This window comes from Cucumis sativus, chromosome 4, assembly GCF_000004075.3.
Source record: "Cucumis sativus cultivar 9930 chromosome 4, Cucumber_9930_V3, whole genome shotgun sequence".
Taxonomy (NCBI): domain Eukaryota; kingdom Viridiplantae; phylum Streptophyta; class Magnoliopsida; order Cucurbitales; family Cucurbitaceae; genus Cucumis; species Cucumis sativus.
In genome coordinates, this window is record NC_026658.2 from 900,984 (window position 1) to 924,569 (window position 23,586).

A 23,586-nucleotide genomic window follows, 5' to 3' on the forward strand; every position below is an offset into this window, starting at 1 on the left:
AGCAACCCTAAGTACATTTAGTTTTAGCTTTTATTCACCTTAATTAAGTTTTACATAAACTAAACTATAACGACTAAAGAAACATATAATTAGCCTTTAAACTTTTAATATATATATATATTAGGAGGGAAGTATATATAAAGAAGTATTAAGGACAATAAAGAAAGATAATTAAAAAATTGAAAAGAAAGGAACCCTAAAGTATACCCATTCAAATTATTGTTACTAATTTAAGCATATTTTTTTAGGTTTATTTATTTATTATTATTATTTTTTGGTTTTATATATTTATCTAATATTTTCTTTGATTCTTCAAATCGAATGAATATTTGTGTTGATCCTTTATGTTTTAGCTGTCATTATTATTCTTTTAAGTATATCATTTTTAAAATTGAAGTTATTTATCTTCTCTTTAATCCATGATTAATTAATGTTGTCTTAATATTAATGTCTATTACTAACTAACGATGATATTTTGTAATATTTGGATCCATTTTATATTTGAAAATGACTTTTAACACGAGAACTAAATTATTGATTTAAAATATTAGTTTTAGAAAATACTATACGTGAAAATATGAATAAATTTTAAATATAAAATACGACAATTTAGAAGACATAGAAAAAATCATTTTTTTAACCATAAACTTTTATTGACTATCATTCAACTATACAATTGGATACATAGGTAAGATATGACATCAATAAAAGCTTATTTTCTATGCTTCCAATGAATTTAAAATATTTTTATAGTGCAAAATTGATAAAATTTCTAAAAAAACATTAAAACAAATTTTATTAGAAAAATTATTATAAATGATAAAATTATTGAAAATATTTATTAAATATAACAAAATTTCACATTTAATTTTATCATAAACATTTAGACTATAAAATTTAACTATGTATTACCTAAACATTCTGGTTAATTTGTTATGTTCATTTTTTTTTTTATTAAAATATGTGAATTTTGACGAAGTTAGGTTATATTTAGCCCCCAAAGAAAGTGAGAATTAAAGGGTAGAAATTGAATAAAGCACTAACTTAATTAAATTTAAATTTAAAGATGAATGATTAAACTCTCTCGAAGTTAAATTTTAGAATTAATTTTATGGTTTGATGAAAACTTTCAATTATGGTCATATAGATTAATACTGATGTACTAATTAAGTTTCAAATTAATTTATGAACTAAAATTATGATAAGACTTGGAAAAATTAAAGTAAAATGAGAGTTTTCATCCTTCTAATAATGTAAATGTTTCTAGAAAACATAGTGTGTGGAATATGATCAAATAGTGAAGTTGATAAGATAACGATGTAAACGTGATGGATATATGAAAGGTGGAAGATATTTTTAAAGGCACTCAACATGGACACATTAACAAATTATTATTATTATTATTACGTTATTATATGCTTTTTGTTTTTGCCTTATTATAATGACCAATATCGCTTTATAATAATTTTTCTATATAAAATAATGTTTACGTTATTATATAGTAATGTATTCTTCTTTTCTTTTTTATCATGAAAATCTTTATATTCGTAAATTAAAAGGATTTGAAAGAATTCAAGAAAATTAGCTTCATTCATTGCTTATTTGACTTTTTTTTTATTTAAAAAAAAATCTTTTACTTCACTTTTAATTTTAAAATGGTAAAATAAAACTGGAATATAATCCATGGGTAAAGAATGGTTAAAATATTAGGAAACGTGAAAATTTATTTTTTCATTGAAATAATAGTATCTTTTTTTGTTCTTTAAAAAGCAAAATAAATATTAAGTTATGTGTTACGTAGAGTAATTTTGATTAAATTAAAATATTAGAATTAAACCTAGCAGCTAAGAACGTACATTTTTTAAAACATGGAGATTAGAAAAGAAATTTGATGACTAAGATTGTACATTTTTATAATTAAGACATAATCTACTTTTTCTTTTAAACGACGAAAGTGAAAAAATAATTTTTGGATGGAAATATTTTTGTAAAACATTGAGAAACATATAAGATTTTTTCGTTGGGATAATAATCTTTAGATGTGACTTGGGATGTATTTTTGTCACATCTTTTACATTATAAGTTTGATTATTCCTTAATTTAAGACATAATTAGTTATTAGATTCTTTTCCAACTTAGTTGAGTTCATTTGATTTTTTTTTTTTTGTTGTGAAAATGCAAAATTTATTTTTGAATTTAATTAAGCGTCGTAAAAACGAAGAAACACATTTATTCTTAATGAGAAACCATTCATTTAACGAAAACATTTACTCATGGATTATTTTGGTAATTGCCTCTTTAAAAAATATAAAACTTTTTCAATTTTGATAAAAGAGATATTATTTATTATAGTATTTTATTTAACTTATTTTCTAGTTAAAGTGAAACTCTAATTTTATTTTCGATAATCATATTTTGAATGAATGCTTATCTTATTCATATTTACTTTATTTTTTCTGGAAGTAGGAGAAATGAGAGAATCAAATCTGTCATGTATGATTTGATGATATTTTTTTTTCAAGTATGTTTGTTTTTTTTTTCACTTAAATTTGTCCTTTTCTTTTTTTCTTTAAGTTTGAAAGAAAATATTTGCATTTAACACGTTAGTTATTTTTTAGAAGGAATTTATGGACAAAAAAGGGCACATGGGGACATGGGACTTTCTTGGCAATGAAGCTCCCGATCAATAGAATCTCTCGTAATGTTTCTGCCAAAAGGAAAAAAGAAAAAGAAAAAAGTGATTTCTATAAGTCTATACACTTTTATTGTTCATTTTAAGTGTTTCATTCAATTATTTCATCTTACCTATTAATTTTTCAATCAAAATTTGTGGTATGATAGTTTGTGAACTATTTTGTTTTCATTTGGATATTAGATATTATTATTTTATGGGTACAAATATTAAATATGCAGATGTTTAATTTACCAATTTTACATATAAAAACCAAAATTAAATAATTATCAATTGATGTGGTACAATTCACTTTAGAATTAATTAATTGGTTGTTATATTAATTAACTAATTAAACGTAAATAAGTAATCATATTAAACATAATTAACTAGATTGTTAATATTTAATAATAATAAATTCAACAATTAAGATTATACGCAATTAATTGTTGTGGTGGGTGACCATTTGAGTTTAGGGATTTATATATGAGTTTGTCATGCATTTCTTCTATTTTGTAAATATGACAAAAAAGAAAAAAAAAAGTACAATACAAGTGTTGCAGTTGATATATTCGATATACACTTGATACACATGACGCATCTGATACACATATTTATATATATAAAAGTTTAAAATGGCAAAATATTAAATGTTTTTAATTTAATGACAATTAAGTAAATATGTCCATTTGGACAAATAAAAACAATGTGACATTTTTGTAAATAAGTTGTTCATTATCAACTTTAGGGTAAAAAAAAGAAGGTTTTTTCAAGGGGTGTTTGGGAGAATGAATGAGTTATTATAAGGGGCACTGTTTAAAAATAACAAAATAAATTAAAATATTTACAAACTATAGTAAAATTTTGAATTCTATCACTGATGATGTTTTATAACTATAACATATCAATGACTATCAATGATAGAATTTACTATAGGTTGAAATATTTTATAAAATTTGCTATTTTTAAAAATTGTCCTTATTATAATTCTAGGCTATTATAGTTAGTAGGGGTGAAATCGGGTTGGATTGAGAGACATTCTCAACCCAACCCATATTTTCGGGTTATTTGGGTTGGCAATCCGAATAACCCGAATTTAGTTTCTAACCCAACCCAACTCAACCGGTAAAATATGGGTTGGGTTGAGTTGTCGGGTTGTATATATAATTATTTTAAAAAATTTTCTTTTCCCGTTTTCTAATTTCTAATTTCTAATGATTATACAAGTTTGAAATTGTTACATTTAAATTTCAAACATTCATACAATAAATTCAAGATTTATATACCTTTAATTTGTTTTTTTATTAAAATAATATATATATATTTATTTATAAATTACATTAATTAGGGTTGGGTTGGGTTGAACCGAATTTTTCAACCCGAGACCTAACCCAACCCGAAAAAATCAATTTTTTTAACCCAACTCAACCCATATTTTAACCTAACCCAACTCAACCCTTATAATATGGGTTGGGTAGTCCGAGTTATTCGGGTTCAACCCATATTTGTACACCCCTAATAGTTAGGTTAAATTTTGTTTTAGTTTAAGTTACAATAATAAGTGTTTATAATTTATATTTTTACAATAAATATATAAATTTTTTTAATTATTTATTAAGTATATATCAAATGTGTACCAAGTGTCTATTAGAAGCGTATCAAGTGTATCAAAGTAGATATCAGTAGTGTATATTAGTAATATGTTGAGTGTGCATCATTAGTATAAAGATAAAAAATTATTTCAAATAGCAAAACCACTTAAAAAAAATATTTACAAATACAACAAAATTTCAAAGTCTATCAATGATAAACATTGACGAACACTTATAAACTACCATGAATAATAATAGTCGTCTATCAATGTTCTTCATAAATAGATTCTAAAATTATGTTATATTTTGTAAATACTTTTAACTCATTTTTTTTATATTTAAAAATAAACATTAAAAGATAAAAAGAAAAAAAGAAAAAAAGAAAAAGGAACTAATAGAAAAAAATTCCCCTAATTCCATCCTTTACTACTACTTCCCTTTTCTTTTACTTAAATATTTCATAACTAAAGTCATTAACCAAGACAACCATCAATATCTTATACCAACAACAACAAGAATATGAACATGAACATAGTGTTCAATATACATAAAATTTGTATTAACATTCTTGACATCAAAGTCCAACTAAAGTAAAACGGCCTTTTTTTTTTTTTAAAAGAATTATATACATATATTTTATTTGATTTAAAAAGCAATCACATTCCTAATTTTATATTTATATATATATATATATATATATATATAAAGGGAACGTAGCTTGTGAAGATTAAAAAAAGTAAAATAAAGGTTGGGATAAAGAAGTTGACAGGAGAGGAATATAATTTTGTTAACGTAATCTCTAAAGGGACGTTTTCTCTTTGCCGGGAGGACGCATTAAGCTTAGAATATATAATGTTCTCCCTCTCTTTTTATTTCTTTATTTTCTATAACATTATATTTTAAATTATCCTAAGTATGTCACACTTATTTATCATATTCTAACCATTAATCTTTTTAATATGTGATTTTGTCGGTTCATAAAAAAGTTACAACAAATAACTTTTCGTTTTCAATTGGGTGAACCACTTTTATCCTTCAAACACACAAACCGAATAAAGTTTCAATTTGTCCTCTTTTTAATTCTCTCTATATAATCTAATCTTTTTTTTCTCTTTTCTCTTTTCTTTTTAAATTTTACTCTAAACAAAATAAATTAATTAAAAGTATTAGTCCACCTTATATAGAAACCTCTCCAAAGATTGATATCAGACCACCATGTAATATCTCTAAGTTAGTCACCTTCAATCTCTTTGTTCAACCTATCAACAATGAACAACAAGGGGCAATGAACACCCCCATCTTTTTCATTCCATCCAAAGATTCTAAAACCATTAAAATACTATAACACTTACTAAAACCATTAAAATATTTTTAAATATATTAAGAGATATCACTCAATAGTAATAAGTTTGAATGATTTATATAAATATCCATATAATATTTTGTTATATATTTGTAAATATTTTAGTTTGTTTAATAGGTAAGGGTTTTTAGATTTATTGAAATTTTTATAAGAGAGTTAATAAAGAAAAGTTGAAATGTGAGAAAAATTTGTTTAGCAACGATTTTCAAAATAATAAAGAGAATATGAAATATATGTTGACTGCAGATTCATTGCATTAATTAAAGAAGTTGGAAACTATATATTGTTGCTTTTAGAAAAAGATGTTGGAAATTAAAATAATTATATATATATAAAACAACACGTGCCCTCCCAACAACCAAAGCAATGTAAACAATCTCGGATAGAATACATTAAAAGTGAAAAAGATATTATTGTATGTCAACTTTGGATTGTACAAATTCAAATTATTCGTTGTATCAATTTAAATTTTATATTTTTTCATATACGTCCTCGTTGATCAATCACTCGAGATTTTCTTTTACTGGTTTTATAATAATGGTGTTGAAAGGTTAATTAAATATATTATTTATTCATAGAAAATTGAAATAAATTAGCCATGTAACCATTAAGTAATCATACAATTTGGAATTTAAGCAATTGATATAGAGTGGTGATCTATTAATTTGGAAAAAGGAATAAAGTAATAAATATTAATATAGTAAAATAATATACAAAATATTTGTTGGCAGATATATCAATGATAACATGTATCAATGATGGTTTGTTGGCAGTAATAACTTTTAATTTAAGAAATTGGTGAAGAAGAACCTAAAATGGGTCTGCATATGATTTTTAAAAAAGTTTTTATTGATTTTTGTGGTATATATACAATTATTTTATTATTGTGTATTATATCCTATTATTTTTTTACTTAAATACCATTCATGTAACTTGTATATTCATTTTTATTTTAAGATGGATGTCAATTATGTAGCAATACCATGAAACAGACAATCAAATTTTCACGCACAAAGCAAAAATATAATCAAAATCAAATTTGAGACTATCGACGATGGCAACCTTTTAATTATTCAGGTCCAAGTGTTTTCTATGAATTATATTGAGGACAGATCGATCCAATATTTTATATATACATAAGTTGATTTTATATCCTAATTAATCATATAATAACATTAAATTAAATTGAACGTGTGGCTTAAATGATATATAATAATTAAACGTATTAGCAATATATGTGGTTAATTTAAATCCTTCATTCCTATTTAGTATGATCAAAAACTTTATTAACATCTTTTAGGTTAAAATATAATTTTCACTTTTGCTTTTGAGGCTTATTCTAATTTTAATTCATTTATATCTTTAAAATGCTTTCTAGACGACTCTCTTTTATTTATCAACTTTAACTTCTTCTATATATTTTTATGAGAGTGAATGATCTTTAAATTTGAGACTTGAAACTGAATGAAGACGCTAATGATCAACCCTAAGTGAGATATCTAGTTACAACTATTGGTCGAACTTAAAAGCCTTTAAAATGATTGAATATAAATCTTACCATTTGAATAGTTCAATAAAAATGTTATCTCTGAAACCAAATTCAAAAAATTATATTTAAAATGCATGAATTTAACTGAACTGAAATTTGTAAAAGTATATATCAAATCAAAATTGAATGAGTTTCAAAAGGACACAAGCTAGATTAACCTCTGGGTGATGAACCAAAGTTACGTTTGAGGCTAAAATCTACATCAATCTTTGGAAATAAAAAATCCCTAAGTGTAAATGAGATATTTATTTGGACCATTCATTGATGAATAGATCAAACACACTACGGAGGTTTCTGGCAGAAAAAGCTTCCAAATTCTTTGTCTCAGTCCAAATTGGGTTACTCTATGCAATGCCCACACATTGACAGCATGGAACATCTGTTCCTTTTCAGCCCCACCACACAATTCTTATATGGAGATTCAATGATTTCTGTTTTTTCTAAAAGTAACTCGACTTGTAATGTGAAGTTTTAGATGATGTAATCAAAATATTTGATATTTTATAAATGGGTAAGAATGTCTACTATTCCTACCGACAGTTTATTTATTTATTTAATGGTACATCAATAATGTTCCAACCTTAAGGATACTTAAAGCAATGGTGGCTTTATGGGTGGAATTTTGGAGACAATAATTAAATAAATAAAAAGAAAGAAAGAAAAAACCCTATTTAATTTTTGAATCAACTTTTTTGTTTGCAAATTTTGAGCCACAAAAACCCTAAACTTCACATATCTTTTATTTTGCTAACCCTAAGTTTGACCCTTCTTATATCCATTCAAAGTTTATTCCCTCCTATATTTTTTGGTCAAAAAGTCTAAATAAGACCACCAAGAAAGCAATGGTTTGAAGTTTTTGTTTCAAATTTAGATATTAATATTGTATCAGTTTAATATTTGAGACCTTCTTTCCTAATCTAAATGTGTATTTCTAAAATGTTTGTGGTACAATTTAGCCTTTTCATCAACATCAATTCACATATTATACCATCCTTCTATGTATGGTATTAACTTGTAAGAAAAAACAAAACTAAATGTATAGAATATATTGAAAATAATTATTGTATATAAGTAAGAACTATCATTCATATGATCGACATCGACTTTAGATAAAACTCATTTTATATTAAATAAGTCATTTTAGGTCGTTCTAACATAAAATGTATCTATATTAAAAGATTATATAGGATTACAAATTTTTTCTTATAAGTTTGAAGTAGAAAATGATCGATTTTGTATCATATTATTGAATGTTTAGATTATATATATATAGTATGAATAAAACTATCTTTTATTAATTTACTTTGAGTGCAATCATTTCAAGAGGAAAGATTAAACCTCTCCAAATCTTCGACTTTTAAAATAAGAAGTATATCTTATTTACGTTCGAACAAAACATCATTTTGACAAGAATTAAAGTATTTCGAGTGTTAAAAGATGGAAAATATCCGATCATTATATATATCCATATGGTAACCATAGTTAAAAGAGATTTGTAAAGTTAGACCTAAATCACATAAAATAAATTGAAAATTATTGGCCCAATCATAGAAATTATATTATTTAATTTAACTATAAATAAATTAACTTTAAGGACTGATCGAATTGGTTGATGCCAAACTGTGGGATTCTCAATGGACCCAAAAGTAGCATCATATAGTCAATTGCCAACACAATGAATAAGTACACCCATATTCATTAGAATTTAGACCACCTTCAACTGCTGTCTAATAAATTATAATTAACTTCATATTTCTATATTCAAGAAAAATATATTTTGTTTTTAAAAGGAAAGAAAGAAAGAAACATTCTTATGACCCAACTGCTACTCTTCAAAATATAACAAAAAAACCACAAAATATTTACCCAAATATTTTGTTTTATTTGTTTAAAAAAAAACATTTATCAAAGTGTTATTTTGATCAATTAAACACTTTTGAAAAATATTTTAGGTGCAACCAGAGTTTTTAAAATTTTAGGTAGGCTATTTTGACTAAGCACCCCTACACTCTCACATAGTTATTAGGTGGGTAGCCAATCCATAACTTATATGGAGTTTTGTTTCTTCATCCTTTTTAGGAACCCTATTGAGAGAGGAGATATATAAAAATTACACTTACGATTGAAGACTTGAATCACACTCAATTCCAAAAGTCTTATCAAAGTTTAGGTAAGACAAGTTAAGTTATCAGTTTACATTACAAACGTATGTGTTCATGCATTTTTTTTATTCAGATTAATACAAAATTATTTTTTATTAAATCATTCAATAGTGCAACTGAATGGTAGTAAATTCTTGTCTATAGAAGCTAACTAGACCATGAATAATAAATTCTTAATTAAGCTCACTTGTATATTAGCTTAACTTCCTTTTCATCCTACTTTCACTCCATTTTTACTAAACTATGGAGCCAAGAAAATCAAACATCTTTCCATGCAAAAATGACATTTAAATTAGCATAAAATCTCTCAAAATTGTCCTAATAAGATATGTGCTCCACAAAGTATTAAATATAAATCAACAAAACATCAAAATAAATAACAAATTTTCTCTTCTCCAATGAATTCCTATACTCGTCTTTGTATCTTTTTGGTCTCAATTGGATTTTGCACTTTTTTTTTTTTTACTACTGTTAGTTTAAGTTATTTCTTTTTATAAAAATATTGTCTTATGATGAAGATGTGTTTAGTATAAATTTATTTGTTTCCTTTTTGTTTAATTTATGCATTTTTGTTTATTCGTTTTGTCACCGTCGTCGAGTTGATCTTCTGTTGCTGTCACCGGTGTAAGAGAATTAATTAGCAAGAAAATCGGAGGATGGGTCCCTTGGGTACCCGATTCCCCAACGGCCCCTTCCCCAACTTTAATTTGGTGAGAATGGGGGTAAGAAATCCCCACGGGGACGGAGAAGCTAGCCCTTCTCGTCCCTCCTCGATCGGCCCCGTTGCCAACCTTACTGAAAATGCCTGGAATATGGCAAAAGCGACAGTTTTAGCCTCTTCCAACCATTTGAGAGGAGATTCTTCTTCAAACAGCATCTAATTCTACTCATGATTTCCAAATACTTCAAATCATACATCTCATTGTTCAACACAAAACTTCTTCAAGGAAGGTTCCGCTGAAGAACTTTAAATTTGGTTACAAATTTGGTCTATACTTTTAGAAGAAAGCTAGAAAGCACAAATATTTCAAATCATGTAAAGAATTGATTATGGGATACGTACATGATACAAATTATGTTTAGATACAGATATACGATTTGAAGTATCTTAATTTTTATATTTAAAAAATGCTTCTCAATTTTTGTTACATGAAATGGATACAGTGTACCTTTTTTTATTTTATTTAAAGATCCACTTAAATCCAGTCATCCAAAATAAATAGATCGAAAGAAAAAAGATTTAAACGATTAAAAGCAAGAAAAGGTAAAGTATATAGTATTTTTTTAAAGAAAAAATATTGGAACAACAAGGAATAGAAAGTGCACTTGAATATCTAAAAAAAACAAACATACAAGATGTCTCATAAACCCTACCACGATAATATTTATCCGATAGAAAAAGTACAAGATGCATGAAGCACACACGAAAGGGAGTAATATACATATAAAACTAGAGGAAATAAGAAACCAATTAACAGTTATATACCTACTAAATCGAAGTGAAATTTCATCTCAAAATCAATTTGACTATGATAGAAATTGACGATGACATTGTTGGATTATCTCGAATGTGTTGCTAGAATATCAAGTTCGTCCAAGGGTGACTACTATGGTAACGACTCAGAGGCAGCACCCTCAAAACCTATATACTGATTATATGTTATTTACAATTTTGGTGTCCTACATTTTAGATGAGTGTTATATATAAATTCTCCAATTCCTATTGGGCCATCAAAATCTGTTTTTTGTGATATTTCTCTTTGAGAATAAAGTTGTTCTCTTCCTCTACTAAGGGAGGCAATTGACAATCACTATGTCAATCTCTTATTGTTCTTTAGTTTTTGCTTGTCGGTTTTGTTTCTATCTTAACAAACATATGTAATAAAAGATGTATTCCTAAAATATTATGAAATTTGATATTCTCAAACTATATGATCATCTGTTTGAAATTACTTTGAAGAGTAGAGAAGAAAAGGGGCAATAAAATATTGTCAAACTTGATGAGGATATCATTAGTTTCATTCTAATGTTACAAAACCAAGCAAACTAAATTAGTTAAACTCAACCCAAAACCAAGAAGAAAACAAGAGGCAAATAAAGAGAAAAGAATTTTAACTCTACAAAATAAAAAAAAATAATAAAAAAAGGGTAAAGAGAAGAAGTTTCAATTGAAGAGAAAAAGTAGGGTTTTCCAATGGGCCATCCCCATTGTTCTTTTTTTGGAAATAGAAGAGAGCTTTCTTTCTTTTTTTGTCTTCTCTCCCAAATCAAACTCTTTCTTTTTCTATTTCTCTCATTACAATCACTTCTTAGTTCTTCCTTTTTTTCCTTTTTGTTTTTCCTTTTTCCATTTCAATTCTGCTGCATTGGGTACCTAACTCCTGCTCCCAAAACTCTTTGCTGCTCTATCTGCATCACATGCAAATTACCAAAAAAAAAAAAAAAAACTTTATCATTACAAAAAGCTGCCTCTTTTCTCTAAGACTTTTAATCATAACTTTAATCAATCACTTTCTTTAATTCACCTGAAACAGCTCATGAAGTTTGCTCTTTAAATAGCAATACTCATGTTCAAGAACTTCCAATGCTCTCAAACAACTACACACAAAAAGAAAAAAGAAATAGCCATGTTAATTTAATTAAGAGTAGTTCATATATATATAACATTTAAGATTTCAATAACCCATTGGCTTAATTTAACATGGTATTAAAATAAGAACTGGAGAATAACCACAGTTTTATGTCAAAATCTAGGGGTTTGTATTGTACTATTGTCCTTCTTGTGTTGTTGAGTATCTCAAAAAACGTAGGAAAAAAAGTGTAATTTTGGATGATGAAAAATAATTTTAAAAAATGAGTAATATATATTAATTAATTTAATTACCCAGCCCGGTTGTTTTGTTCAGAATTGGCTCGAAATGCAATGCAAACATTTCTGACTCTGTTGGCTCCAATGCTTGAGCTACTTCCCATCAATTGATTCAAATGGTTTCCCATTTTCTTGTAATCTGTTAAATCTCTCTCTATTCTGTCCATTCCAAACAAATACTTCAACCATTAGTTATCAACAACACAACAACAACAAGTCTTTGTTTTTCTTTGAAATTGAGTGAGAGATTAGATAATATCACTTACAATAATGCTCTGAGGTTTTTCAATAGTCTCTCTGATTCTTGAAAGTAAATGTTGACAACTTCTGATACAAAATTTGGAGAGCTCTCATCTTGGAGTTGTTGTAGCTGTAAGAATTGCTCGTCCAATACTCCCTGCGTTAAGAATAAGAACAAATAAAGGGATCGGTAGGTGGACCAGAATGTGTTTCAACTAGCTGGTAAGTTAACATGTTCATAGTATTTTGTTATACTATAGATCAATAGTAGAATTCACTTTTTTTTTTTTTTAATCTCTACTCGGGGTTTTGAAATTCAATCTAATAGTTTAATAACTGAAATATGTAATAGAGTTCTGATTGATTGATTGAGGATAAACTTCTACGGTTTAGTGTCAGTTTAAGACCGTTCAATACTTCGATACTAAATAATTACACACACTATCAAGTTATTATTTTGTTGCAAACTAATCTGCTCGATAATTTAAATTTATGCTTGCTTTCTTTTAAAATTTTAACTACAGTTTACATCTTAAAATTTTTAGCCGAAGTTAAAAAATAAAAGCAAATTTTGTAAGTTAATGATTTTAGAATTATAAGCTCAATTTTCAAAATCTAAAAAACAAAAAACCACTAGAGCCTCTTTTCTTTTAGAAAAACTAAATACATTTAACAAAAACTTAAGCATACCATTTGATTCATACATTTTAGATTTCAGATTCTTATATATATTACCACATCTGAATTATTATATAAATTTTCAAAAACAAAAAAAAACATAAAATTTTCAAAACACCATTTTTTTCTCAATTACTCTCCAAAACTCGATTTGAATTTCAAAACCATTCCAAAAAATAAATAACCCTAAAAGAAGAAGTAGTGTTTATAAATCAAATCTCTTTAAAAACCCATAAAGAGAAAAAGAAACCAATAATTATCAAATAACCAAGTGGAAAACAAAAAATATGGTTAAAGAAATGAAACAAAACAGACATATTACACTAAACCCTTCAACACACACAAAGCCCTCATCACCCAAAAACTTGATTCTTAAAAAAAAAAAACAAAGAAATAAGAAAGTGAAGAAGAAGAAGAAGTAGAAGAAGAAGTAGAAGAAGAAGAATAAGAAGAATTACTTGGTGAAAGAGTAAGGCAAGTAATCGGTTCATATCGGCTCGCAACCTATCGGCCCGGAAGCCAAGCATCCACACAGGCACACCCGTTTTGGCTGATAGTTTTACCAAACTTATAATTACTATTAATCCCCTTTAATTTCCCTGCCATCAACAACATTTCACAAAAACCCTATTTAAACCCAATGCTGAACCCTAATCCACATCCTTTAACAGGTACAATATCCAATCATTTCCCTACACGTGTAAGAAACACATATTTGTAATTAAGAAAGGTAAATAAAAATGGAATGAATGAAAGGCGTGCTGAGTTTTGGGACTTGTTCGAGGTAACAATGTGGGGTATCAAGTAGACAAACAAAAAAAAAAAGAGAGAAGGAAAAGAACAACTTTAAGAAAAAAGAGTTAATTACCTGATGAACCATTACCCAGTAAACAAGCGTGCTGTCAGAAGGAAACGGCGGGGGGGAAATAACACAGTTTCTATTACCCGACACTCACTCTGCAGCCGGTTGCCTGCAGTCAGATAAATGTGTCAAAAACTAAAAACACAAAAACACACATGGGTGTGTGTCAAAGTGAAAGTGAAAGAGAAGGGAGGGGTTTAGTAGATTGTTAAAGCCCAAAACTTTTTCGTTTGTTTTTCTTTTGTATTGGGAATATGGTTTTTCTTTTTTAGGAGTTTGGGGATTTAGGGTTTTTAGTGCCCTCCATAAACAAGCTTTGACTCTCTTTATTCACTTCACCCCCTTCTAGTTTGTTTGGAGTTTGGGTCTTTTTTTTTCTGGGTGCTTTGTTATTTTAGAGGTTGGATAATCTTTACATGTTGGAAATTATAGATTCTTGAAATTTGTAATTTTACTTCTTTAGATAATATTATGTTTCTTTTGAAATAATATTTTCTCTATAAGGATTTATTGTGTTTATTTTGTAGCTTTTTTACGTGGAAATGTCTCAACGATGCTTTTACGGCTATGCATTAATTTATCATAATTTAATATAACTTGAACTTATATAATGTATTTGTTTTTGTCCATTTGAATAGTTTAGTCTTACATTAATACAATTTATATATTTTATATGTTTTTTTTTAATAGAAACAAAAAAAAAAAAACTATTAAAAGGTAAAATATACTACACATGATTTTTCTATGTAGTGTAAGTGGTTTTTTTTTTCTATTTTTAACAAAAAAAAAATTATTTTTTCGACAAAATAATATATGTTAATTTAATTTTTTTAAAAGAAAAGAATATGAAATGTTGTAAATAGAAAAATGTTGGAAATATTTATAAAATATAGAAAACTGTCATAACATTGATAGAAGCTAAAAATTTGCTATATTTTGGTTAATTTTGTCCTAGTTAAAAATGTCCAAAATAAATAGTAGTATGAATTTGGATCTAAATATCTCACTAAAAAAAAAAGAAAAAGCTACTAGAACCAAAGAGAGTGACATATATGTGGTGATAGCATTTCTTTTAATTATATAATGTAAATAATTTAAGAAGAGAGTTGGCAAAAGTCATGTTCAAGAAGATTGTCTAAAACTCTCAAGATGTTCGAGAATCTCTAGATGTCAAGACATCTTATCAATGGAAATTTGGCATGATAATATAAATGCTCACTCCACGGGTATCTAGAATATTCATAAAACAAACGATTTCTTCTAATGTTTTTCCTTCTTGATATATAACTCAATAGATATGACTATACGTTTTTATTATAAATTTTATGGTATTAGTTTGATGCGATTGTTATCTATGTATGAGATGTTTATATGAAAAGATAGACTACTCTTTTTGTTATCAAATAATTTTAAGATCATGTAAAGATCTTATGTTGTATAATAATTATTTGATCTCTACTATTGTGACCATATGATTGTTGTTAACATTGGTGAGCTACAAATTCAAAGTAATATTAAGAATGGCTTTTGGAAATATGCACCGTCTTGTTTGCTTGTTTTGAAAAATAGAGTCTGTTTGTATAGTAAAGGACAAGAAATGCTGCCCTTCAAAACTTTTAAGATAGGGTTTACCTTCTAGTTTACCTTTTTTTTTTTTTCCTAAGTATTCACGTTTTCATGAGTTTGTTATCGATACAAACGATGATTTGATACTTTTAAGTATATTGTAGAAAAATTCACGGATCAAAAAACATCAAAATGAAAAAATTGCTAAAATTATTTATCAATATAACAAAATATTAATAACTACAAGTGATAGATGATAGTAGCCTATCAATATCTACCAACATTGATGTTTTACTATATTTGTAAATATTTTAATCCGTTTTCTAGGAATTTCAAAACAACCGAAATATTTATTTACTAAAACAATTTATTTTTAAGAAATTGTTTGTTCTTATAATTTTTTCATATATATATATCAACATTTTCATAAAATTACAATCTCTGTATATTTAGATTGACATGAATATTATAAATTATTTATTTATTTTAGTACAATAACGATGGGAGGGAGATATACGTTTCTTTTCTTCTCAAACATGTAAAGCAAATCGATGCAATCTAATGTAGTAGATATTATTCCAATTTTCTTTTAGTTAAACAAAGAGTAATATGTGTGTGTGTGTATATATATTTTCAACTGACTAAGTGGTGGATTTTCCGGTGGTTTGAGAGGTAGGTAGGTGGAGGAGGTAACCTCCATTTGAGAATATGGGTTCTCTGCAGGCAGACAAAACCCATATTCTATCCTTTCCTGTAATTTTTTACCATTATGGATGGGAGGAGTGTTGGGTTGTCTGTTTGCTGTTGTGTTAAAAAATATTCATTTTTAAAAGGATGTAACATGAGCACTTATCAAGTGATCAACAAATTTTTACTACCATTTTCGTTTAAATCTGTTTAACTGTAAAGTTTTAATCGAATCTGGTGTGCATTAGCGTGGGTGATTCTATGTTAGTGCTGATGTAAATTAATCACACATCCGCTTGTTTAAAAAAAAAAGTCTACTGTCATTTGTTTTTAATTCACTTGAAATTAGTTAAATGTTGATGTCAAAATTTTTGAACGAGTAAGCACATCTAAATTTTATGTGACTAATAATGAAATTGTTTGAAGCGGAGAAGAACGTAGTACCGTTGGTTTGCAGAAAATAAAACATGTTGTACACCAGTGTGGTGCTTGTTACGTACGCTCCGATACATATTTTAGAGAGTAAAAAAAATGTCAAAGTTAGAAAGGGTTTGAGAGTTGGACTCGGCCAGCTATCTCTTATGAAACTATAATGGTTATTTATAAAGAAAGTTGACCTAAGGTATTGTTTAGAGTTTCTACGTTCCTTAGGATAATTAGATAACCAAATGGGGATGTTTGGTTTCGTGTTTGTCTAGGGTTGGCTTCTTGGCCGAGCATCTTCCTCTTGAACTCTATCTTGCATGGCATGAAGTGTTACTTTGGGTCGGGCATGAATAAAAACATGTCTTGCTGGCCATTTGACAAGGATAGACCTTGGCCGTTGGTTTGGACCCATCTCAAGCAAGTTCCTTTTCTTAAGTCACAATGATTTTTAGTTGTCACTTTTGATCCATATCATGTTTTTTCTTGTTTCTAAATTTCAATTATGTTTTTCGATCTAAAATTAACCATAAATAAATAAAAAAAAAATCTCATATATGTTCTTTTAAATAAATTTTAAGCCTAAAAACAATACATACGCGTACCGTACATATATAGTAAAATTAATTTCTATAACTAATCAATAAAAGATTATCTTAAAACTAGTTTTTTAACTAGTTAATATATATAAGGAGTGTCTACTAGTGAAATGTTCGAGTGCACCTACTGACTTATTGTTCTTTCTCGAGAAAAAAAAAACTACCAAAAGGAAGCTAAAAATAAAAATTTACAACAATATCACTAAAAGGTTCATATGGCTTTTTAAAATTTAAGTCCTGTATTTAGTTTTTGAACTCCTATAGACACAATTCATTGTGAACTTTGCAATATAGAAAAGAAATTTATTTCCATCTTTAAATATTGTATAACACCATTTTAAATGTTTCATATAATTTTCTATCAATATATTAAAAGAATGTAAAAGACTTTATATCAAACTTTAAGAGAGAGAGAGAGAGAGAGTAAAAGAGAGATGATGATGGTGAAAAGGGGTTTAATTAAGTTTTAAGTTTTCAAAGAACATAATTGTGATGATGGGCACTTCATTTTTACACTCTCTTCACAGTGACATTATTTGAACAATCACTGAATTACAGGTTGATAGAATAATAATAACACCATTCATTTCCCTTTCTTCTAAGTTTCCTGATGTCTCTGTTTTTCTTATACATTATTTTAATTTTTCTTATCTTTGGATATAAACATACATTAAAGTTTTGCTGGCTGGTTTTGTTACAATTTACTTCCATAGTTTTCGTGTTTTAGGGAAAATTGTTAGATACATTCAAAAAAATTTTTTTTAAAAAAATATGTTTCTAAAAATCATTATAGAGACACAAAATATTTAGGTTATTTTGAGATATATCATTTTCTTTTCATCCAACCAAAATTTCTGTTCACAACATGTCACACATATAATTTTTTTCTTAAAACTTTAAATATTCTGGTGTGTGTATTTTTATATGGAAAATGATGCATACAAATAAAAAGAAAGAAAAAAAAATACAAAACCAAATAGTTTTATCCAATTGAAGTATACATATCTATCTTATAATATATGAAAAGAAATATAAATTTAGAGAAGATTGAACTATATATAAACCTTTAAAATGATAATTGATGTGTTATTCACATCTAACTACGTTTTTGAACCAAGTCTAATTGAAGTCTAAAAGTTGATATTATTAATAAGATGATATATAGTATAATATGTGAGGATAAGAAACATGGTGTCTTTGTCGAGAGAGAGAGAGAGAGAGAGAGGACAAAGGACTGAGAAAGAGCATGAAGAGGATAAGAAAGGTGATAATGATTCAATCAAAATATTAAAAGAATAATGATATATATGTTTGAATGAATGTAAGAAGGGAAATGATGGTTTAATTAAACAATGTAGTAAAAGGAAAAAAATAGAATTATATATTGTGAATGAAAAGTTATAAAAAGAAGTACTTTTTGGAATGTAGATTATAATTAAATTATTAAGAAAGAAAAGTAGGGTTTAGGGGTGGGAGAGCATAAATGGGATTATGGGTTAAGAAATAATTAAATGAAAAGAGTTGTTTTGTTGGTGAAGGCATGTTTCATTTCTTAATAATTACCTCGACTTTCTCACAAACCAAATGCATGCTTCTTACATATATGCTGTCGTCACCCTCCCCAAATAATCTAATAATAATAATACACTTTTCTTCATTTCTCCCATTCTTCCTCTAATTCATCAATTTTTATATTCTTTCTAAATTTAATTTCTTCCCATTCTTTATGTTTCCAAAGGTTACCTTTTATGTTTTCTATCTTTTCCTTAAACAAAAAGTTTTTAACGTATGTGTAATTATTGAGATTTCTTAATTTTTAACTTTGCAATTGTTTCTGTTTTTAACGTTTTTCTTCCAAGGAATGAGTTCTTACTTCTTTTCCTCTCATTTCCTTGTCTAACATATTTTTAGATAGTATACTTCCAAAATGATACTAATTCAACCAGTACAACAATTTATGTTTGTATAGGTTGTGAGGTGACATTATATACTTATCCACTTTGTGGTGCTCTAAATCCACTTTTTTTCTTTTTAACTATATATATGATTAGGTTTAATTTGAAGGCTTTACTTTAATTTATTTGTTTATGCTAAACTTATGAATTTCTCAGTGAGTTCTTTTAGTTATTGGAGTGGGGATGAACTAGGACTATTAAGGATGTGTCGTTACCTTAGTTGAAGGTACATGGTTGATACTATTGATCCCATAACTTTTGTAGATTTGTTAAAAATAATAGGAGAACTTTTACCATGAACTTTGAGTTTAGAGGTTTGATTATCCACTTTGATAGGATTAGATTAACCAAATGAAGAAGAAAAAAAAACTACAATATTGTTTGTTTTCAACATTATTGTTTCGAGTATTTTCTTCATACTTCTGTGGTTTGTGAGTATATAGATTACTAACCTTTCCTTTTCATATAGTAGACTAATTTATCAATTAAGCTATTGTTATTAATTAATTGCTGCTTTAATACTCTTTTATCGATTTTTTTTTTCAAAAGAAATATTTTGTCTATAGACTTTAATGTAGTTATATATATTTATCAAATATAATAAAATTTTAGATTTTTAATTAAATTTCTGTCGATCGATAGAAATTTAATCAACTTGTGTTCCAAAATTATTTTAGTTAAAATTTTTATCTTGAAATTTTATTTTTATACTTGGAAATGTCTCGATATAAAATATATTCATTTGACCTTTTTTCTGTTTGATTTTTTTTTTCTTTTCAAAATTTCACATTTTCAAGTGTTTGTATGCCTAACCTGTTGAAGATCATAATGCAGAAATTGGTGAGTGGAGTAGAAGCACTTTAACCATTAATTAAAGTAAGGCTTTATTTTAGTTTTTCTTTTCTTTTGTAAGATTTCAATTTTATTTATGTGGTTCTAGAAGAGAACAGTTTTACAAATATATTGCTTTGAAAGATTTCTTTAATCCTATGTTTAATTACTTGCATTTTTTTATCAATTAATTTTTTAAATAACATATATGTATGTACTCCAGGATAAGAAGCTTTAGATTAAAATTCTTTTTCTTTCTTTTTTTTTTTGTAATATTTTAGCTTCATTTTTTTTCTAAAGCCTGAATTTACTTTAAATCTATAAAATTATCAAATTAAAATATAAAAAGTTATAAAATGATCCCAAATTAAATGAGATTAGATAGCATACTTCAAATGCTATCAATTTATTTATTAGATTGCTTAAGTTATTGTATGTTAAGTGTAAACAAAGTTTTTCATATTGGTTACGGAACAAAATATTCATAGGTTATTTAGATAAAGACAATTATCTTCATCGCTTTAATACCTTTTGATTGTTTCGAAAATTAAAATATACTTTAAATTATTTGAATTCTCATCTTGCGAAAATATAGCTTTTCGACAATATCATAAATATTTGTTTGACTCAAAATAAGTTAATATACCGAAATTTAGCCAACTTTTTTTTGTTTATCTTCCAATTTTCTTTTGCTTTTGAGCATTTATTCTTGTACATCAAATGAAGGTACTCATTCTTCTTAATTGTTATGTTGACGAAGAACAAAGATACTCATTCTAGCTTAGGCGTTAAAGATTCTTTCGAATATTGTAACTTATGAGATCTATATCTTTTCATCCATTTTATGATTTATCATTAGTTTCTTAAAACGAGTTTAAAATTTCAAGAAGGAAAAAAATGAAATAGATCTAAGTGTAACAATGTTCATGAATATTTATATTAAAAAACTATAATATATACACACACAAATAAACATTTCTGAAAGAAAAGGAATTAACAAAAAGCTACACACGAATCAAAATTTTAACTAAGCCAAAATCTAAGGATAAATAAAATCATGTTGTAATCTTCTTTTCCAATCCATTTTAAAACGTATAACTTACAAGTTTTCGTTGTTCAAAACGAAACCGAACTGTATTGCAACAAAAATCATAAAAAATGGGGAGAAAAAAACTCTCTAATTAAATTAGTGAATACATCATATGCTATGTAAAGTTGAGTGCAGAGAGAACAATTCCAATGTCTCCCGATTGAAATGCTATCTACTCTTTCTATATACTTTAGCCTTCAGAACCCATTTGAATCTCGAAACGAGAAAGACATACAGTTTTTGGTACTGAAGATTTGCTTACAAAAAATTAAAGTTTTAGTATAATATCTTTATATCATGTGGTGTTGATGATTGCCAATTTTTCTTTCTGAAGTTGTGTTGGTATCTTCACATCTGTGGCCAAACCAATAGCTTGAAGAAGCCGAACAACGTACCATGTCATGTCGAGCTGCCACCACTCTAGGCCATGTCGGGCTGAGAACTCGAATGCATGGTGGTTGTTGTGCCATCCCTCTCCAAATGCAAGCAATGCCACCCACCTTCGCCAATAAACATATTAATCAATGCTTATCATTGTCATATAAAAGGGGAGTATGGGAAGTTAAAAGTTACCAGTTGTTCCTAGATAAATCTCCTGTTTTCCAAGCTTGACTTCCCCAAACATGGCAAGCTGAATTCACCAGCCAAGTGATATGGTACACCCACACTATTCTCACACCCTGTAATTAAGAATCACAACACAAGTTCTATAATTGGTTAATCACAATTTAACCTATATATACTGCCAACATGTATAGTCTATTACCGAGTCTAAAGTTTGCTATATAACATATCTGATAATACTACAGGTCTCGTTACTGTTTCTATATCTGCCCTGCTAATATTTTTTTTAGGTCTCATGCTCTACTAATCTTTCAATGGACCATGGAGATTCACAAAAGCCCATATGGGTAAGCCCAATCCATAGCCCACTTTCAAAAACAAGTCAACTCTTTCTTTCTTTTTCTTTTTCTCATTGAAAAAGACAATTGAATTAATTAAGAATGTTTAAACTTAGCTTATATTAATTGTCTCTTTCATTCGAAGTGTCAAATCAATTGTATATTTACTTACTCCTATATTGTGACTACTTGGCCTAAAATCCTTTAAGAAACACATAAATTTAAGAAAGGTGGAATTAACCCAAAATCAATAACATCAAAAGGGACATAAGTAATCCAAACTTACCATTCCCCAAACAATGAAAGGAAATCCACCCATTGAATAGAGTAAAGCACCAAGAGCAATTGGATGAAGAAGATAAGTAGTTTGAATGAACTTGTAAAATGGTTGCTTTTCCAAATCCCCAACATTGTTTGGCTCTCCACACTAACCCAAAAAACAATATCCAAATTAGAATTTAAAACATTAACTTTTTTGGGTAAAATTCAAGCCATTGAATTGAATTCTCACCCTCTCAACCACAGAATTGGTATCAAACAACCAACTCATATGACTAAACCAAAAGCCTTCAATTGGACTATGCGGGTCTCTTTCGGAATCGCAAAATTGATGGTGATATCTATGCGTGCTAACCCAATCGATCGGATTTCCCTGCAACGACGTTGAAAATAACCTAATCAGTGTAAGAAACAAACAGAGCATACATTAAACAAAGCCTAAACAACATGGGAAAAACAGGGGATTCTTTTTCTTTCTTCTTTAAGAACCTGAAGGGCTTGAACTCCACAATATGCGAAGAGATATTCGAGCCATTTAGGAAGTTTAAAGCTCCGATGAGAGAGATTCCGATGAAATGATAGGGTAATACCGAATAGACCAGTGATTATATATAAAGAAATCGCCACCCAAAATGCAGCCCAATTGAATTGAAAAGGAGCAAAAAGTGTAAGTAAATGCGTCGCCACCACCACTCCAGCCGTTCCGATATCTAACGAATTCCATTTCCTTCCCCAAAACACTTCCCTCCGCCGCTTCACCACTACGTCCGACAACAAAATCCTCCTCCCATCCACCGCCGACGCCGGTGGCGGCGGCAACGACTCTGGCTCAAATGCTTCTGTCGGCGAAGAAATTGCTCTGTTTTGGATATGAATTGGGGAATTCAACCTCAGGGAATTGAAATTAGGACGACCCACAAAATGAAAGGGTAATTGGTCATGGGGAATGGAGGGAAAATTAAGGGTGGGGAGGGGTGAACGGTGGATTGAAGGGCGGAGAGATGGGAAGCGGTGGAATTTAGAATTGAGAAGAGCCATCGGGGGAAAAGAAAAAAGCAGGCGACTGTGAAGAATTGAAGTGATTGTGCTGTGGGGATTTATAAATGGAAGGGGGAAAATTGTCGGTTTGTGAATGAATTTATGAGGTGATTTAGTGTTGAAACAGAGTTGTGGTTTGTGTTTGTTTTGGAAAGAAAAGGAAAGGGTTAAAAGAAGAAGAAGAAGAAAAGAGATAAGGTGGAAATGGAATAATGTGATTTCTGTGTGTT

At 27.7% G+C, this 23,586-nt stretch overlaps 2 protein-coding genes across 2 annotated transcripts; both read right to left on the reverse strand.

The window, feature by feature from the left end:
- Positions 1–11,323: 11,323 nt before the first annotated feature.
- Positions 11,324–13,831, reverse strand: LOC101213708 (pseudo histidine-containing phosphotransfer protein 6). The gene is made up of 5 exons (XM_004152148.3): positions 13,583–13,831; positions 12,473–12,603; positions 12,222–12,365; positions 11,863–11,935; positions 11,324–11,746 (listed from the first exon to the last, which is right to left on the reverse strand). Exons 1-5 carry the CDS (start codon positions 13,649–13,651, stop codon positions 11,690–11,692), a joined length of 474 nt encoding a protein of 157 aa, XP_004152196.1. The 5' UTR covers positions 13,652–13,831; the 3' UTR covers positions 11,324–11,689.
- A 7,273-nt stretch (positions 13,832–21,104) lies between these two features.
- On the reverse strand, positions 21,105–23,561 carry LOC101210229 (palmitoyl-monogalactosyldiacylglycerol delta-7 desaturase, chloroplastic). Its single transcript, XM_031883707.1, has 5 exons — positions 22,808–23,561; positions 22,551–22,691; positions 22,326–22,466; positions 21,711–21,817; positions 21,105–21,637 (listed from the first exon to the last, which is right to left on the reverse strand). The coding sequence occupies exons 1-5, from the start codon at positions 23,354–23,356 to the stop codon at positions 21,433–21,435; spliced, it is 1,143 nt and encodes a 380-aa protein (XP_031739567.1). The 5' UTR covers positions 23,357–23,561; the 3' UTR covers positions 21,105–21,432.
- Positions 23,562–23,586: the final 25 nt, after the last annotated feature.

What these genes read in the sequence shown, in the direction of transcription:
- LOC101213708 (XM_004152148.3), bottom strand. Translation starts at nt 13,651, where the DNA reads ATGCTTGGCTTCCGGGCCGATAGGTTGCGAGCCGATATGAACCGATTA. An exon ending in TTGCCTTACTCTTTCACCAA is followed by an intron (nt 12,604 to 13,582) that starts GTAATTCTTCTT and finishes TTCTTAACGCAG; the next exon opens with GGAGTATTGGACGAGCAATT. An exon ending in AACTTCATGAGCTGTTTCAG is followed by an intron (nt 11,747 to 11,862) that starts GTGAATTAAAGA and finishes CATGTGATGCAG; the next exon opens with ATAGAGCAGCAAAGAGTTTT.
- LOC101210229 (XM_031883707.1), bottom strand. Translation starts at nt 23,356, where the DNA reads ATGGCTCTTCTCAATTCTAAATTCCACCGCTTCCCATCTCTCCGCCCT. An exon ending in GTGGAGTTCAAGCCCTTCAG is followed by an intron (nt 22,692 to 22,807) that starts GTTCTTAAAGAA and finishes ACGTCGTTGCAG; the next exon opens with GGAAATCCGATCGATTGGGT. An exon ending in GATTTATCTAGGAACAACTG is followed by an intron (nt 21,638 to 21,710) that starts GTAACTTTTAAC and finishes TTATTGGCGAAG; the next exon opens with GTGGGTGGCATTGCTTGCAT.